The sequence below is a fragment of the Budorcas taxicolor genome, chromosome 3 (assembly GCF_023091745.1).
Source record: "Budorcas taxicolor isolate Tak-1 chromosome 3, Takin1.1, whole genome shotgun sequence".
NCBI classification, from domain to species: domain Eukaryota; kingdom Metazoa; phylum Chordata; class Mammalia; order Artiodactyla; family Bovidae; genus Budorcas; species Budorcas taxicolor.
Window position 1 is genome coordinate 73,541,742 of NC_068912.1, and position 20,111 is coordinate 73,561,852.

The 20,111-nt window shown below is 35.2% G+C and overlaps 1 protein-coding gene across 1 annotated transcript in view; it reads left to right on the plus strand.

The window, feature by feature from the left end:
• The window catches only part of NEGR1 (neuronal growth regulator 1), a 1,004,973-nt gene that overhangs the window by 669,772 nt on the left and 315,090 nt on the right, over positions 1-20,111 (plus strand). Inside the window, exon 4 of the mRNA XM_052637140.1 lies at positions 12,108-12,239. Coding sequence (XP_052493100.1) covers positions 12,108-12,239 — 132 coding nt within the window. The remainder of the gene's footprint in view (positions 1-12,107; positions 12,240-20,111) is intronic.

The following is a 20,111-nucleotide window of genomic DNA, read 5'->3' on the forward strand; positions in this document are numbered from 1 at the left end:
TTCATATGGGTTTATCTTTCCTTTTCTCCTTTGCTTTTCTCTTCTCTTCTTTTCACAGCTATTTGTAAGGCCTCCTCAGACAGCTATTTTGATTTTTTACGTTTCTTTCTTGGGGATGTTCTTGATCCCTGCCTCCTGTACAGTATCATGAACCTCTCTTTGTAGTTCTTCAGGTGCTTTGTCTATCAGTTCTAATCCCGAATCTATTTGTCACTTCCACTATATGCTGTTGCTAAGTCACTTCAGTTGTGTCTGACTCTGTGCATCCCCATACATAATCATAAGGAATTTGATTTAGGTCTTACCTGAATGTTCCTTACTTTCTTTAATTTATGTCTGAATTTGGCAATAAGGAGTTCATCATCTGGCCACAGTCAGCCCCCGGTCTTGTTTTTGCTGACTATATAGAGCGTTTCCATCTTTGGCTGCAAAGAATATAATCAATCTGATTTCTGTATTGACCATCTGTTGAAGTCCATGTGTAGAGTCTTCTCTTTTGATTAGCATTTCTCTAATATTTAGCAATGTTGAGCATCTTTTCATGTGCCTATTGGTCATTAGTGTTTCCTTTAGAAATGTATGTTTAAGTCTTCTGTCCATGGTTCAACTGGGTTGTTTGTTTTCTGTTGTTGTTTGTATGAGCTGTTTAGAGATTTTGGAAATTAAGCCTTTCTTGGTTGCTTCATTTACAAATATTTTCTCACATTTTTAAGCTGTCTTTTCATTTGGTTTATGATTCCCTTTGCTGTACAAAAGCTTATAATTCTGATTTAGGCCCTTTTCTTTATTTTTTGCTTTAATTTCTATTGCCTTGGAAGACTGACCTAAGAAAACCTTGGTGCAATTTATGTCAGAGAATGTTTGCCTATGTTCTCTTCTAGGAATTTTTTGGTGTCATGTGTTATATTTAATCTTTAAGCCATTTGGAATTAGTTTATTTTTTTGCGTGCCATGAGGGTGTGTTCTAGCTTGACTGACATACATGTAGATGTCCAGCTTCCCCAAAACCACTTACTGAAGAGAATGTCTTTTCTCTATTGTTATGTTCTTATATCCTTTGTCAAAGATTAATTGACTGTGGTGTGTGAGTTTATTTTTGGGGTCTCTATTCTGTTCCATTGATCCATATGTCTTTTTATACTAGTACCACACAGCTTTGATTACTGCAGGTGTGTAGTATTGCTACAAACACATTTAGAATTAACTATTGTCATATGTCTATTTCCTCAAGATGCTAAATGACTTTTAGATGCCTCAACAAGATTAATTATTTGAAAGTTATCTGATGACCTCAAGATGGTGTCATAATTATTGCAACATTCCTGTTAGGCACCATGCTGCTTTTTTTTCTGTTTGCTCAGCAAATATTTTTGCTTTTAGCAAAGTAAGATCCAAAGGATCTATCGTAATATCTAATAGAAAACCATCTAATTTATTTATTTTAATACAGTTCTTCTTATTTGTATGTAATATAGCTTTTTTTCAAATAATTTCACCTTTATATTCTTATTTATGATGTTCACATATTATTACTTAATGATCCTCAAAACATGCTAGGTATAGAGAAATGAAAAATATAGTTTCCTTTATTTTGGTTTTAAATTATCTAGTGGCCTAGAGAAAAGAAGGAAGAGGGAAACAAACAATGTATACAATCATATATCATAATATCAATGCAAATTAGAATGTCAAAAGTAAGAGCTTTTCCTAGTACTAAGATACACAGTGATTTTTTCCCAGGGGTCTTCAGTAAGTGGACACATCAATTACAGCAGTAGGACCACAGTAACTTTTCTGATAAAACTATAATGGAAAATTTCAAATGGTCATTCTTATAATGGCTCTCAAATACTGGTATGATAACACTAAAGCAAAGTTTGGTAAAGGAAATTTTAATGGGAACCACAATAAAATAATGAAAGAGGACAGTCTAATATGCTGGCTTATTCTGAAAAGAAGAAAAAATTAAACAGCCGAAGAAATGAATGAATTCCCTTCAAGTAATCCCTTATCAATGCTATTCCTCTATGTGAACTTGTGATAATAGAAATCAAACTTCCATTCTCTAGCCAGACCCTGGAGTACAGAGTGTATTATTCACAGAGGGCCTTGGGTCACAAAGCTAATGTAATAGGATGCTAAAAGGAACCTTCAGCTGAAATCCTAAGGCAACAGATAGCAGAGTGAGTTGTAATTCACATCACTGCTGCAGAACTTCTCAAATATGTTCACCATGAACTGACAGATACTCCTAAAACTCCCCTTCCCTCTAGGACTGAAAGGATTGGGAAAGGATTTTTCATGTGTTTTCCTTAGGACAAAGCTGTGTTATAGGCCCCATTTCATCACCAACATTTGGCATTGTCTTTTTTATTTGGGTCATTTTATTGAGTATGTAACTGTATGTTACATATCAATATGCTTCGTCTATTAATTTACACAAAGTAAATAACCACTCTTAGGTATCATAAAATTCTGTGAGGTGAAGTCACTCAGTCGTGTCCGACTCTTTGCAACCCTGTGGACTGTAACCTACTAGGCTTCTCCATCCATGGGATTCTCCAGGCAAGAATACTGGAGTGGATTGCCATTTCCTTTGCCAAGGGATCTTCCCGACCCAGGGATTGAACCCAGGTCTCCCGCATTGGAGGCAGACGCTTTAACCTCTGAGCCAGGTTTTAACAAATACATCTACATGTGTTCACCACCACAATCAAGATACAAAACAGTTAAAGGACTCTAAGAAATTCCTTCATGATGCTCTTCTATAGTCAACCAGCTTTTCCATCTCCAACCCCTGTCAAAAACTGATCTAGTCTTTACATCTATAGTAATATGGAATGTTATACAAATGAACTCATACATGTAGCCTTTTGGGTCTATTTTCTTCCATTTAGTAAAATGTATTTGAGATTAACCCATGTTATATATATATATAAACATCTTTCATTTTATAAATAATTTTATTGACAGATGTTATTGCATTATAGGGATGTACCACAATTTGTTTCTTCATTCACTATTTAAAGGACCATTGGGTTTCACTTTTACTAATTGCCAATAAAGTCAACATACACATTGTATACAGGTTTCTGTGTAAATGTAAATTTCTCTAGGAGTAAAATTGTTAGGTAACATGGTAAATGCATGCTTAATTTTATAGGAAACTGACAAACTTTTTCAAAGGGACAGTGCCATTTCACATTCTACCAGTAATATAGATGAGCTCCAAGTACTCTGCTTTCTACCATCACTAATTAGTGTTGTTTTGCATGTGTTTTTGTGTGTGTGTGTTTCCCATTTTAATACATATACAATGAAATCTCATTTTGGTTTTGATTTTCCTAACTTTCATAATGACTAATGATGTTTATTGGAACTTCCCTGGTCGTTCAGTGATAAAGAATCTGCCTGCGATAGAGGAGAAATAGGTGATGCGGGTTCAATCTCTAGGTCAGGAATATCCCCTGGAAGAGGGCATGGCAACCCACTTTAGTATTCTTGCTAGGAAAGTCCCATAGACAGAAGAGCCTGGTGGGCTACAGTCAAGGGGTCAAAAAGTGTTGGACATGACTGAAGTGACTGAGCACTGATGTTTATCACCTTTTGACATATCTATTTAATAATTTATTTTCTTGAAAAAAAAGTCATCTATTTAAATCTCTTGTTCATTTCTTTATTAAGTTGTATATTTTTATTGAGCTTTGAGAGTTCCTTATGTATGCTTGATATAAGTCCTTTGTCCAATATGATTCAGAAAGTTTTATCCTGTTATATGGCTTGACTTTCTATTTAATTAATGGTGTGTTTTATAAAGCAAAGTTTTGTTTAATTTTGATGAAATCCAATTTATCCATATCTTCTTATATGTCTTGTGTTTTAGATGTCATATCTAAGAAACTTCAGCCCAAAACAAATTTTTCCCCTTGTTTTCTCCTAAAATATTTATAGCTTTATGATTCACATTAAAGTCAATGATGATTGTTGAGTTAATTTATATATAAGATGTAAGCTTTGGGTCAGAGTGGACAACCTTGCCTTGACCCTCATTTTAGGGGAAAAGCATTAACATTTACATCATTAAGTATGAGGTTAGATGTAAGGTTTTCACATAAGTTTTTGTCACGTTGAGAAGTTTCCTTCAATCCTGTTTTCTGAAACACTATCTTGAATGAATGTTGAATGCTTTCAATGATTTACCTGCATTTAGAGATAATGTAGATTGTTGTTGTTCTTGATAAAACAAATTACGTTATTTGATATTCCAGTTGTATCACCAGGCTTTCAATTCTGGGATAAAGCATACTTAATAATGGTATATTATCATTTTTATATGTCACTGGGTTTGTTTACTAAGATTTTGTTAAAAGATTTTTGTGCTTACATTTATGTTTTTTTTGCTCTTTTGTTGTCATTAGTTTTGATACTGAGGTAATGTAAGTCTTACAAAATGATCTGGGGAATTCTCTTTCTCCTCCATTTTCAGAAAGACTTTGTATAAATCTGGCATTATTTCTTTTTTAAAATTGTACTAAACATGATTCTGGAATTTTCCATGTGGGAACTTTTAAGTTATAAATTGAACTTCTTAGGGCTTCCCTAGTGGCTCAGCTAGTAAAAAATCTGCTGTGATGCGGGAGACCTGGGTTCGATCTGTAGGTTGGGAAGATCCCCTGGAGAAGGGAATGGCCATCCTGGGGCCTGGAGAATTGCATGGACTGTATAGCCCGTGGGGTCACAAAGAGTCAGACATGACTGAGCGACTTTCACTTTTAATTTATTATAATTGAAATAGATGGAGAAACAGTGGAAACAGTGTCAGACTTTATTTATTTGGGCTCCAAAATCACTGCAGTTGGTGATTGCAGCCATGAAATTAAAAGACGCTTACTCCTTGGAAGAAAAGTTATGACCAACCTAGACAGCATATTCAAAAGCAGAGACATTACTTTGCCGACTAAGGTCAGTCTAGTCAAGGCTATGGTTTTTCCAGTAGTCACGTATGGATGTGAGAGTTGGACTGTGAAGAAGGCTGAGGGCCGAAGAATTGATGCTTTTGAACTGTGGTGTTGGAGAAGACTCTTGAGAGTCCCTTGGGCTGCATGGAGATCCAACCAGTCCATTCTGAAGGAGATCAACCCTGGGATTTCTTTGGAAGGAATGAAGCTGAAGCTGAAACTCCAGTACTTTGGCCAGGAGAAGAGTTGACTCATTGGAAAAGACTCTGATGCTGGAAGGGATTGGGGGCAGGAGGAGAAGGGGACAACAGAGGATGAGATGGCTGGATGGTATCACTGACTCGATGGACGTGAGTCTGAGTGAACTCCGGGAGTTGGTGATGGACAGGGAGGCCTGGTGTGCTGCGATTCATGGGGTCACAAAGAGTCGGACGTGACTGAGCGACTGAACTGAACTGAACTGAATATGTATTGAATATTCAGATTTTCTATTTCTTCTAAGTCAGTTTTGAGATTTGTGTCTTTCCAGCTATTTGTCCATTTAATCTAAATTCTTGAGTTATATGTTAGGGAGTTTTTCTTCATATTTGCTTAGTAGCTATTCAATTTTTCTTATGACTGTAGCAATATCCTCTCTTTCACCTCTGATATTGATAATTTGTGTTATCTTTCTATTTTTTATCAGCCTGGCCAAGCTTTTCCCACTTCAGTGATCTTCTAAAAGACTGACTTTTGGTTTCATTGATTTTATCTATTGACTGTCTGTTTTTAATTTTACTGATTTCTGATTTTTATTATTTCCACAAAGTCTATTTAATTTAGGTTTAATTTGTTCTTCTTTTTCTAGCTTCTTAAGATAGCTTACAGGACTGATACTAGATTTTTATTCATTTTTGTGGTGTTCCATTGTCTTTTGGCTTATGTACTTCAGACAGGTGCAACAAATATTTATTTCTCTTTCTTGACATGTAATGTTTATTTTGTCTCTGGATGCTTTTTAAATTTTCTCTTTCTCTTTGGTTTTCAGCAAGTTGATTATATTGTGCTTTTGAGTGATTTTTATTTGTGTTTATCCTGATTGGTGATTATTAACTTCATTTATCTGAAGTTTTATTGTATGTGTCAAATTTGGAAAAAAAAATACCTCCTTTATTTCTTCAAATATTTTTTTCTCTCCCCTTTAGGGGACTCAGTTATCCATATATGAGAGAAATTTATACTTTCCATATATCACTGAGGCTCTGTTGGTTTAAAGATTTGTTTGGTTATTTGTACTCTTTTCTCCATCTGCTTCAGTTTAGATAAATACCTCAAAATGCTCGGATAAATACTTTAAAGTTTAATGAAGTTTTTTCTCAGTATCTAGACTTCCAATTAATTTAAATCAATATTTCATTTGAGATATTTTATATACCTATGGTAATAATTTTGATTTTTTAATATTTTCCATTCCTTTTTTTCATTATACTTCTTCAGAGTGCTAATATGTATATATAATATTATAATATTACATATTAGTAGTTTGTGGAAATATATTTATATATATATATTCCTATGATATATCAGTATTCTAAACACTTTACTTGCATTAACCCTCTTAATCCTCACAACAACCATACATATGAAGCATATGTTACTATCCTCACACATCATATTTGAGTAAACTATTGGTCAAATACCTTGTATCAGGTCACAGAGCTTGTAAATGACAGAGTTGACATTTGAAGCCATATAGACTAGTTCTAGAACCCTCATCCCTAACCACTCAATATGGTAAAATGCATAGAGGAGATACTTACATAAATATGCTGGTAGACAACAAGATGACAGAAAATCATTACAATCATAAATGTAAGTGAAGCATTCAAAGAGTGTTTTAAAATTCAGTTCCAGAGAACTATTTAGTAATAAATGGCTATGAGACCCTAAAAAATAATATTCCTCCAGGGCAGCCTTGAAAAATGGGTTGACTGTTTCTGAGCAAGGGTTTTGGAAAATGACTGAAATGACTGCAAAGCAGTATGCAGTCATTGGCACATCTGAGTATATGCATTCAGAGATAAGTAACTGAGACATAGGGGCTCCTAGCAGAGGTTTGAGAATTTATTTAGGAGGTAAAATTGACAGGACACAGTGACTGATGGTTTATGAACTAAGACAAAAGGTGCTGTCAAAGTTAATGCTAAGATTTGTGGCTTGAGCAACTGGATGATAATCAGATCACTCACTGAGACTTGGAACTCAGGGGGAGTCTCAAGTATGGCAAGAAAGTTAAGTTTAGTTTTGGTGATTTGATTCTGAGATGCCTGTGAGACATCCAAAGGGAGATGTCCAGCTGAATAATTGTGTCTAAAATTCAGGATACAGATATAAGTTAAACAGATCAATCAGATACTAATCAGCATGTGGATAATAATGGAATGAAAATGAGTGAACAAGATCCCTTGAATTTAGGAAAATGTACTGAATGAAGGAAAAAGGAGATCATAGGACAGAAGCAATATTTGGGAGATGTGAAGGATTTTGAAACAGTGAAAAAGTTAGAGAGATGAGAGGAAAATTAGTGACGGATAATGTGCTAGAAGGACTTCCCAGGTGGCCTGAGTGGTAAAGGACCTACCTGACAATGCAGCAGACATAAGAGACAGGGGTATGATCCCTGGGTCCAGAAGATCCCCTGGAGGAGGGCCTGGGAACCCACTCCAGTATTCATCTCTGGAGAATCCCATGGACAGAGAAGCCTGGCAGGATACAGCACACAGAGTCGCAAAGAATTGGATACCACTAAAGAATCGAACTGAGCACACACCCAGTGTACTAGAAATGAAGAGAAAAGAAACTTATTTTTTCAAATGTTTTTTTGCAAACATATTAGCACTTTGTAGAAATATGATGTTGTTACTCATAATTTCACATACTTTTCCAAATCATAAAGCCAAATCTAGATATCATTTAGTGGCCAATATAGGACTGCAAGGAGATCCAACCAGTCCATTCTAAAGGAGATCAGTCCTGTGTGTTCTTTGGAAGGAATGATGCTAAAGCTGAAACTCCAATACTTTGGCCACCTCATCTGAAGAGTTAACTCATTGGAAAAGACTCTGATGCCAGGAGGGATTGGAGGCAGGAGGAGAAGGGGACGACAGAGGATGAGATGGCTGGATGGCATCACCAACTCGATGGACATGAGTTTGGGTGAACTCTGGGAGTTGGTGATGGACAGGGAAGCCTGGCATGCTGCAATTCATGGGTTCGCAAAGAGTCGGACACAACTGAGCGACTGAACTGAACTGAACTGATAGAACCCTTTCTGGCCAGATTCTTATCAGAAATCAGTATGAGAGTGATATTATAAAGCATAGCTGCATACTATTTCTAAGCTTTCTTTTTGAAGAGGGTAATAATAGTGGCATGACTGAAAACTTGTGGAATTTCTTCAGTTCTCTATATTCTGGAGAAGCATCTACACATGTCTAGAAGACATTAAACACACAGGAAAACTATTGTTTAGATTACAGGCAATACTTAGCTTTTTTTCTTCAATATTGTATTTAAAGTTTTTGTTAGTCTTTATAATCTTAAAAAAAGATCTATGACAGCTACACAGTCTGTTCTCACCACTGCTGTCACTGTGCTGTCAAGAAGTCAGTAAGGATGATAACTCTTTAAAGTTCTTTCCCTTCCTCTCGGCTGAAAGAAAACTGACAACTTCTTTGAATATGGGCATTCACTTTAGATTCTTTGTGCACTACCCTTATAGGACTTTATTAATTCTTTAATCAATATATGCATTTACTCATTCAATAAATATTTACCAAGTGTATACTGTTTCAAGTACTATGCTAGAGCTAGGAACACAGAGACAACAAAACAGGAATTGTTGTTTGTACTCATGATGAATGGCAAAACCCATAAGCAGAAGAAGTCAAAATAGTTTATAGCTCACTAATATTTATAATGGGTACCCTAAAAAATAAAAATACTCCATAATTTTTAATACATCTTCAGACTTATAAGGAGTACCCTAGGATAGTACATCAACATCATAAACATTGTGAAGTCTTGGCAGTGGTAAGGATTCCAAGTCACTATATCCCTTCAGCCTTGGTCTTTCCCCTCCATTTGTGGGAAAAATTGAGTTAGATTGCATGAACTGAAATGTTAACCTTTGCATTTCAGTGTACTATGCCAAATTCTCTCACCTTGCTAGGAGAGTGATGGAAATAGAGAGAGACCCTGACGTGTATCTAAGGACAAGTTTGGTTTCCTTGAGTCTAAAACTAAGTTAAAGAATTATGACTCAGGAAAACTGAGGATAACAAAAGCCAGAGAGACAACCAAGTAAATTATTGACAACCAGTATACTCCAGGGTATAAATTCTAGGCAAAACAACTGCAAGTTTCAAATTTGGAATTCAAGCATGGCTAGATTAGACTGAGAAAAGAGCAAGATGAGTTCAGGATGGAAACAGAACTGTATTTGTATAAAAACAAGAGAATACTTAGAGCACACTTTTGGGAAGAGCTGATGCATAGTAAATGGAATTAAGGGAGTAGACTAAAGTCTCAGGAATCTAGTAAGGAAAATTAAGATGCTGGCCATACACTTATGCTTCTTTTTATTAATGTCATTTTATCGATAGCTAGTATTGGCAGTATTGCCCATTCACTGGCTGCAATGCATAAATATCTTTTGATATAATTCTGGTAGTTGTAAATACATTGTTTCCTGATGAGGTTGGAGAAGGATCTTTGAATATAGGTGCATAGATTGTACAGTGAACTCTATGAACAAACGTTCAATAGATTTAAATGGTGTTCTCCAGAGTTGAATGAAATTTTATCATACAACTTCTTTAGTTGCTGTCAATCTTTCCAAATATGTCATTTAACCATTTAGGAGAGGAAAAAAAATGCTTCTTTTTATATTTCAGAAACCTATTTTTCCCTTTTTTATTATACTTTTTATTCCCCATAGACATACAAATCTAATGTATTTCTTTAAAAAATTGCATACATTGATACACATCATATTTAATTATTTATTTATCAAAAACACGCATTTTAGCGGGTAACGCTTCTTAAAATTATATCAGTACACAAAAATGGAAATATGCATGTAACATTTTCAGATATGCATTTCTTGTTGTTTTCTTTTGGCCACACTAGGCAGCTAGTGGGATCTTATTTTCCCAAGCAAGGATGGGATGTATGTCCCTACAGTGGAAAAGTGGAGTTGAAGTCCTAACCACTGGACCACCAGGGAATTTCCCATGTAAAAATTTTTTGAACAGTGATTATAATTTAAAAGCTATATCATTATTATGACATATATGTATCTGTATATTATATATATTATATACTCTATAATATACTATAAAATCACATTATAACACAAATTTACTAATTTTCTGCTGTTCTAAACAATTATAGTTTGTGATCATTTATGTGCACCTTTCTATTTCTTTGGTCCTATGAGGTTTTTCTTCTCATTCTCAGTCATTTAAAAAAAATTAAATATATTTATTATTTGATTGAAGGATGATTGCTTTACAGAATTGTGCTGGTTTCTGGCAAACCTTAACATGAATTAGCCATAGGTATACATATGTCCCCTCCCTCTTGAGCCACCCTCTCATCTCCCTTCCCATCCCACTCCTATTGAAAATAGGTTTAACCCTTATAAAGTTTGCTTTTACAAGTTTTCACAACATTTTACCTTTTCACGTGTGATGATAGGCTTCATTTTATACTGCCTAATGAGATTATTTAATTCTGATATAGGATATCAATTTTCCCCATACTTTAATTTCTGTTTAATATCCCCCTTCATAATCCATTATATTTTAAAATTCTTAGATGTGAATAAGGATTTTGTCCTCCCTATATTTCAATAGTTTTTACAGACACATTTAAGCCTAGATTATCTTCATTGTATAGGTGAAAAATAAGAGAAACAGAAGGAAACAATAGAAAATCAATATTACATTAGTGAATTGTAGTCAGATAAAGGAACTAGGTTGAGCAAAGAAATGATTATAAAATCAGATTTTAAGCATATGAATTTGAAGACAATTGCTTCTTTTATAAGCTCACCTCTGTATACCTGCAATAGCTTATCAACTGATTATCATCTCAGAAGTAAAACTCTCCTCAACCTACAAGCTGTGATTGGCCAGATAAATGGAGAAATGACTTAATCATATAAATTCTAAACACTGCAGATTATAGGGCTTCCCAGGTGCTGCTGGTGGTAAAGAACCCACCAGCCAATGCAGGAGACATGAGGGTTCAGCCCCTGGGTCGGGGAGATCCCCTGGAGGACAGCATGCCAACCCGCTCCAGTATTCTTGCCTGGAGAATCCCATGGACAGAGGAGCCTGGTAGGCTCCAGTCCATAGGGTCGCAAAGAGTCAGAGCTGGAAACAACTGAAGCAGCTTAGCATGCACACACTCCTGCTGCTAAGTCGCTTCAGTTGTGTCTGACTCTGTGCGACCCCATAGATGGCAGCCCACTAGGCTCCCCTGTCCCTGGGATTCTCCAGGCAAGAACACTGGAGTGGGTTGCCGTTTCCTTCTCTGTGGATTATATATAGTGTACCTTCCTTCAAAACCTTAATAAATATGAACACTGAAATATGGCAATGTTTTAATACATCTCCATACTTTATTAAGCCATCTAGCTTGAAACCTTGTGAATGAGTGTGAGATTTCCCCAAAAGAGAAGTAACATTTAGTTAGGTTAGATGTCAAGTTGCTAGCTTACACTATATAAAAGTCAATATGTACCAAGTCATATTACTGAATTTGCTCTACACTGCTAGGAGGTTGTTGAACTCAATTACAGAAATGAGCAGAGCTTGATTTGATGTGTGAGGAGGTTAGGAGACCACAATCAATTAAAAAGAACACATGTATATCCTGTTCTGGGGAAACAGTTGTTTTAGTATCCCTTGTTCAGTTTCTGCTTTTTTCTCTGACTTTACCTCTGAACATAAGAGAACAAAAGGTTTAATAATTCCCCAGTTTCATTTGAAATTATTTTGTCAGCAATATCTAATAGGAAGACGTGATTGTTGTTTTACTTGAATGAAGCCTCAGGCAGATACAATTAAACACACTGTACTTTTTAAAATTTTTCTCGTGTAGCAAAACCATTTGAAAACGGACAATATTTGGACATCTATGGAATTACAAGGGACCAGGCTGGAGAATATGAATGCAGTGCAGAAAATGATGTGTCATTCCCAGATGTGAAAAAAGTGAAAGTTGTCGTAAACTGTAAGTTCTATCACCTTTTATTAAAAAATTTCAAAGGGAAGATTAAACACCTGGAAAATACTGTCTGAAGCTTATGTTGCTAGTTTTGAAGAGGAAATCTATTGATAAACAGTATCTTTTGGCAGTGCAAATGTTTGCCTGTTAGGATATTGATTGAATTGTTTTGGTAACATCAATTGCCCCAAGTATCCTACAATAATTCAGTTTAATGTGTAGATGGCAATGTTTTCAATATCATCCGAATCCTAAACTGTGGTATCCTTATCTCTGAAGCATCCTGGACTCATGGGGTTGTCTTCATTCACATGGGTTTCACTTGAAGTGTATTCTGATTAAATTTAAATGTGGAATTCCAGAAGCATGCTGTTTTATACTTAAAGAGAAAAACTGTTACTATGATATTCCTATCATTTGAGTATTTAATTCTATTTGGCTTGGACAATATTGAGAAAATGAAGAAATGATTTTTCCATGAACCTCATTATTAAGAAGTTAGATTATTAAGTGATACTTGCAGAACAATCAATGTCATTATGTTACACCCTTCCTCTAAATGCACTTCAAAACACTGATGACAGACATTTTTTCATTAATAGCTTATTTCATGTATTATGATCTCAACAGTAGTGACTGAAATAGTTTTTACTTTTCAAAGATACTCCCTTAGTCTTTCTCTCAAAATTGTTCACATTGTTTGACTTATTCTAATTGAGTATTTGGGGGATAATAGTTTTTTACTAGAAGTGTTTTCAAGCTACAACTTTCAATTTTTTTCTCACATTTATAAATCTTTCTCTATGCAGCCAATGTTAATAATGAATACATAGAATTGTACCATAGATCAGAAGAAAATTTTCCAAATAGATCCCCAGATGCTAACACTAAGCATTTTTCATATATTTAATCTCAATTTTATGGGTCAAAAGTATCTATCAAAACACACTCAGTAGTTGAGTATTGCCAGGGCAAATTATTGCCATCAACTAACATTTGTCAGTGGCTAAACTATACATTTGGTGTTGACTCATTGAAAAAGACCCTGATGCTGGGAGAGATTGAACGCAGGAGGAGAAGGGGATGACAGAGGATGAGATGGTTGGATAGCATCACCTACTCAATGGACATGAGTTTGAGCAAACTCTGGGAGATGGTGAGGGACAGAGAAGCCTGGCATGGGGTGGCAAACAGTTGGACATGACTGAGTGACTGAACAACTGAGCAAATGTGCATAAGGCCAGAATGAGGCAGTTTCTAGAGCAGAGTTCCTTATATAATATTCTGAAACAAACTTCAGAAGAGTCGCCCAAAAGCTTCCTAGAAATGGAGAATCTGTGTCCCACCAGGCCTACTGAATAAAAATCTTTAGGGTATGTGGCCTGGAAATATGCATTTATGATAAATTTCCATTAAATCTTAGGGCTCTTATTGCAGTGAGTTACTGCTCACCATTCTGGAACTCTCTAAAATAAGATTTAATAAATATTATTTACTCAAATAAAAATTTCTGGTTATTTTATCACTAGCCATGCTTATCTGAACATGAGTGTACAGATTTTATTGTTGTGGGGATTGAGAGAAGAGGTAAGAAATAGGACTAAAAGGAGGTAATACTTTTAGCAATGAGGCCTAAGAAAAGAGAAAGCAGAGTCAGTCTGTCAAACAAGCAAGACACCCAGCCTGACAATGCAGCCTCCTCTCATCTCCTAGAATAAGTGTATCTCTACAGTGGTATCTCCCATGGGGATACAGTTGAAAACCAGCTGCCATATGGATTTACATGGGCCTATACTCCATGTATAATCCACTTGTGTGTATATTCACACTTTTGTTTCTATCCTTTTTACCTCTCTGACTTTAGTTCATTGTCACTAATTATTTAATTTGATTTTGTTTTTTTTGTTTTTGTTTTGTATTTTATTCTGGACAAGTTGGTACTTTAGACTGATACAGTTCAGGTAAGGATGCAGAAATATGGAAAGAAATTGAATTGAGAGAAAGACTGACCAGTGAGTTATCATCTGAAGGATTTGTGTAGAGAAAAGCGTCCTTATATAAAACAGAAGGACAGAAATTAGGGAGACAGATGTCAAGAACTGTGAGGGATCTGCCACAATTTCACAAATGCTGACAGAAGACAGAGACAAAGGGCAATTTATTACTCATAGAAATAGCAATAGCCAGAGTATTGTCATTTTCTTATGTCAGTTCCCCAAGTCCCAGTTACTGCAAGGTGATATGATGAGGGTTAAGAGAAATCTATACACACAGTAGGTTTATGTCATAGCTGAGGTTCCTTGGGCTTAGAAACTCAATTTTTTCCATATATAATGGCAGCAAGCAAACCAGCCCTTTGCCACAGAGGGAGAAATTATCTTTATGATACTGGGCCATAAACAAACCTGCCCTTTGCTCCATGGAGAGAACCACTTCTGTCTTCCAAGACTGTTCACTATACAAACATCCTTGAAAAGATTGTCAGGAACAAAAGCTGTCAGTGCCTCTGCTCACAAGATGTGCAGAAACACGGGAGACCCCTGGAAGATTGCCTTCAAACACAAAATGGGAGGAGGACAGTTTGAAGCATAGCCTCAAGACATTCCATCAGTTGACAAGGGTGCTTCAGTGGCTTTTGTAGGGCTTCAGACATCTCAAACAGGTAGAAAGGAAAGCGTTGTTAACCAACTTTAACTTGAGAAGGAAAATGAGAAGGAAAAAGAGGAAAGTAAAACAAAAAGTTAAGGATGTGTTTATTATAGCTGTAATACAGACTATGTTTTATAAGAACTAATTTCAGCTGAAGTATAAACATAAGTGGAAATATTGGTACCGACATAATATTAAAAATATTAAGAAAGTGAATCCAACAGGACTTTTTACATGGATTTAAATGTTCAATGTTTACTGTTTCTTCTCAAACTATGCCTTTGGTAGCTAACATTTTCTTAAATGTGCCATGAAGAACTGAATACTGATTTATCAGTTAAATTTACATCTCTTGAATAAATATTTTGTGTAAGTTTGATTAGATTTCTGGTCATGCCCTAAATTTTGCCTTAATTTGGAGTAATTTTGTCACATGTATACCAGTGATATATAGCCATGTAGGAGTGTGAGTGTAAGTGTATATGTTTCTGGTTTTGAGGAAATTTGAAAAGTATTAATTTTGTGAATTCACCCCTTTCAAAGTCAGAAACTGAGCACTATCCGTGGGTTTTACTGATTTCCCAAAGGAAATTAGCCAAAGCCTACTGAACAAACTTCAGTTTGTCAAAGCCCAAAATTGCGCACAGTGCTCTGTAGCCAGCATGCAACTTCGTGTCCCCTGATAATCTGAAGATTCCCTGAAGATAGAATTACACCAGGTTCAAGGCAGCCCTCTTTTCATGGTTATTAATCAATATTGATTGCGCATATAAAATTGCAGTAGCTTTGTGAATAACTTGAAGAGAAACTTTGTCCCAGTTCCCAAATGAGGTTCAAGATGGAACGTAATAAATTTTCATAAGCTCTGGTACATTCAGTTATGCAGTACAATTTGAGGAAGAGATTTATGTTCCCTCTAATTTAGAAATATGTAATATGTTAGTATTCACCTAATGCATCTGCCTCATTTACTACATATAGGCACATGTATATTTCTCGTACCTACAGCAAATAATATTCACCACATACTTTGTACTCATAGCACTTTCATGTGGGTTTCTATTGAATTAAACAACATTTTAATAAAATGATTAGTATATTTAACTTATTTTGTATAGATTGGACTATTTTGTTGATCAAATAACCACATTTTGAGGTATTTACAGAAATCTAAAGAATAAATTTGTTTCTTTACATATAAGTTCATTTTGAGTTATTTTTTAAAATTGTAAGATTTTATACAAAGCTTTGTTTCTGGGTAGGGAGATTTTGTAGATGATTATTCTCCTGTTTTTCTCTGTATATTCTTTTATCCATTTGTATATGAATATAGTATATTCATGATTTACAATATACTATAGCTGTAACAAATATATGAATGTGTACATTTCTTTATATTTGCTTATGTGTGTGTATACACACATCTACAAACAATTGGATAAGAAACATATATACATACTTCTATGTATGGGACTTTCCATGTGTCTCGGTGGTAAAGAATCCACCTGCCAATGCAGGAGATGTGGGTTCAATCCCTGGGTCAGGAAGATCCCCTGGAGAAGGAAATGGCAACCCACTCCAGTATTCTTGCCTGGGAAATCCCACAGACAGAGGGGACTGGCGGGCTAGAGTCCATGAAGTTGCAAAAAGTCGGACACAACTTAGTGACTAAACAACAACATATGTATTACATATAAAATATGTAACTATGTACATATATTTCTCATCAATTAAAAAAAAACTCAAAAGAAATCATGACATTTATCATAAATAGACCTTAAGAGATTAATACTCATACACATAAGAAGAAAGAAAAAACCAGTGGATTAGCTAAGCCAAAGGGAGCTAGTGGATTCAGTTTGGACAGATTCTCTCTTTTATCTGCATTTGCATTCCAACCCTGGAAGTGGCCTAGAGGATACTAGTTCCATAATTTTTATTGTTAATTAAAGTAGAAAAATGAATATCCATAAAGCCCATGGATTCAATTAAATTTGGATAATGAGAAACCAGGGTCTAAAACATCAGCAAAGCTGATTCATGGAAGTCAAATCTAGAATCTAGAAAATGTAGATTATATTGTAGACTAATCAAGATCTCCATAGGGAAGCAGAATCTCAGATATTAGAAATCAGGAAATCTTGCAAAACCTAGCCCTTCAAAATGAAAGCTGCTGGTAAAAAGGGCAGGGTTCTCTGATCTTGTGACAAGTTGTTTTCTACTTATTTGTATGCACTTTTTCAATTGAGAGTAACTCTTTTAGAGCTCCCCAGAGACTCCGAGGTAAAGAATCTGCCTGCAATGCAGGAAACATGGAAGAGGCCTGTTTGACCCCTGGGTGGGGAAGATCCCCTGAAGAGGAATGGTAATCCACTCCAGTATTCTTGCTGGAAAAATCCCATGGACAGAGGAGCCTGACAGGCTACAGTCCATAGGATTCCAAAGAGTCAAATACTACTGGGCGACTAAACACACACACTTTTAGAAATTCAGGCCTTATAGTCAGGTATAACTGATTTGAACCCTTGTTATATAATTTACTGAACTTTGAGATCTTGGGAAACCACTTAAACTTTCTGAGTCTCAATTTCCAATTCTGTAAATTTGGAGCAATCATAGATAATTTTCAAGGTTTGGGTAAAGATTAAATGAGATGATACGATATACATACAGTACCTATCACAGTGTCTGGCCCACTGTTAACAACTGAAAAATATATATCTCTCTTTGCATGAATTTACTCTAGAATGTAAGCTCTGTGTCATAAAGGATTTTCCTTTCCTTTCTATAATAATATGTTCCTGTCACATAGAGCAGAACCAGATTTATAGGAGGCACTCAAAAAATAGTTGACAGGTGAACTCTTTTAAAGATTAGCATTGACAAAGTGTTGTAAAGATTAGCATTGACAAAGTGTGTACTTTGTCAATGCTAATCTTTAAAAGAGTTTAGACAAAACAGGAAAGAGATATCAGGTTTGTTCCAAAATTATATATATTTTTCTCCCAGACAATAAGACTAACTTATTTCTGATACCATTTTTTTAACCAAAATTATCAGATGGAGTCAGTATAGATAGATTGCCATTTATATAGTGCTTTCACCCAGAGAAAAGCTTAATTCTATTTTTTTACAGATAAGAAAATTAAAGTTCAATGAGATTAAAATTATTAATAGCATCCTGATTTTTAAGAAGAAAAAGACATGAGGAAAGAAGGTACTAATTAACCAGAAAAAAATATAATCAACTAGTTTAAGGTAAAAAGAGGTGTGGACATTATTTCAATTTTCACTCATGTCAGTAAGATTTATATATTGATCATTGTATTGGGAATCAGAAATTATTTTGCACACATAATATCCAATAAAATAGAATTCATTAATTCTTCCTGTGGTCAAAAGGTAAAGATACTTTTGAGTGCACTGTGAGCTAAGATTTTATCCAGTAAATCACAGGCACATATTTGTGCATTATTTTGCATCTGATATATATTCATTAATGCAAATGTAAACTTTATCTTCCAATATAACTAACTCCAAACATGTGGAATAGAATGTACCAATTAGTATAACTTAGTACAATTGTATCAAAGCCTGAAATGAGGGGCCACCAGGAAGAGAGAAGACGAAGAGGACTCTGAGGAAATGACCACTTTTCTTAGGCTGTTCATAAAGTTTTCTCCAAAACTTTGGGCAAGTTAGATATACATGCCCTGTATAAAACTAGAAGAATGGCAGGTGACAAATATATACTTTAAATACAGAGAAAAACTCAGCATTCAGAGTTGGAATTGGACAAAGATACTAACTATCATAGGACCAGAAGAAAAATGAGCATTATTTGTATTCACAATTATCACCTAAGCTTTTGTTTCTGTGCCATTTTGTGCCCCTACCTTAACTTTCCCTTTTTTTCATCTTTCACATGGCTTATAATTTAAGCTACTCTCCTGTTTTTAAATTTCTTGATAAGCTAATTAACACCTGGAACAACTCAGGACATAAAAAACTCATTCTTTTTTGTCTAAAAAAGTACTAGTTCATATGACATTTACAGAATAATGAAGCACTTTAGTAAATCTACATTTATCTATGTATTTATTTACCTATTTACTTATTGCTTACTATGACACTATCAAGGTCTTGGGACCAGGGATATGAGTCTTCAATCAGTTCAGTATCTAGGAGAGAAGAAAGACATAAGAAACATGGAGTTGTAATAAATGGTGGCAAGTGCTTTGATAACCCATTCATAACGTGCTAGCCGAGGGTATCAGAAAGATGCCTTTGGGTATCAATGAAAGCTTCCAAGAGGCCTTGGCCTTGATGATGTCTGAAGGATAAAACTGAATTTGATAGGTACTCAAAAACGATTAAAAAAAAAAAAAAAAAGTCCCTGTGTTGGGAAGATCCCCTGGAAAAGGGAAAGTCTGCCCACTCCAGTGTTCTGGCCTAGAGAATTCCATGGACTGTATAGTCCATGGTGTTGCAAAGAGTCAGACATGACTGAGTATGAGACTTTCTTTCCTTTCAGAAAAAGGAAATAAAGGAAAGGGTGGTCTCCCTGACAGAAACAGAAGCATTTGCTTAACCCCATAGGAATTAGGGAGCATGGCTCTGCTTGATCTGTCAGACTGCCATGAGCTGGACGAGACCAGAAAGGGAAACAGAAAGAAGGGTGGGGGTGGGTAGTAGAGAGGAAGCAGGCGCAGATTCAATGCAAGTTCGTGAATTTTCATAGGCAGGCATAGATCCAGTGTTTCACAATCAAAGAAGAATAACTTTGAGATCATAAAACTATTCAGAGATATATCTGAATATTAAAGAAATGTATTTAAATGTTTTTATTTCCTACATACATGGATGGTACTTGAAATACTTCTGTTTTGTCATGGCAAGGACAAAGGAGAGAGTTAAAATGATAACAACGAGAACAACAACTGCATCTAAGAGAGATGTGAAGAGCTAAGAAATTTGAAGGAAATCCCTACAGATGTTGAACACGGAATATTAGAAACATATGATAATCACTCAGAAAACATATTTTTAAATAAAGCATTTTTTTCAATCAACATAAACATCTACAAATTAAATCTTTTCACCTTGGGACTTTCATGGTTTAACAATTACAGATTTAATTCTATGGTTAATATAATCCCTTATTTGAAGCAAAACTGTATTAAACATGCAGCTAAGGCATGCATGATTTCTTCTATTAAGGGCAACATA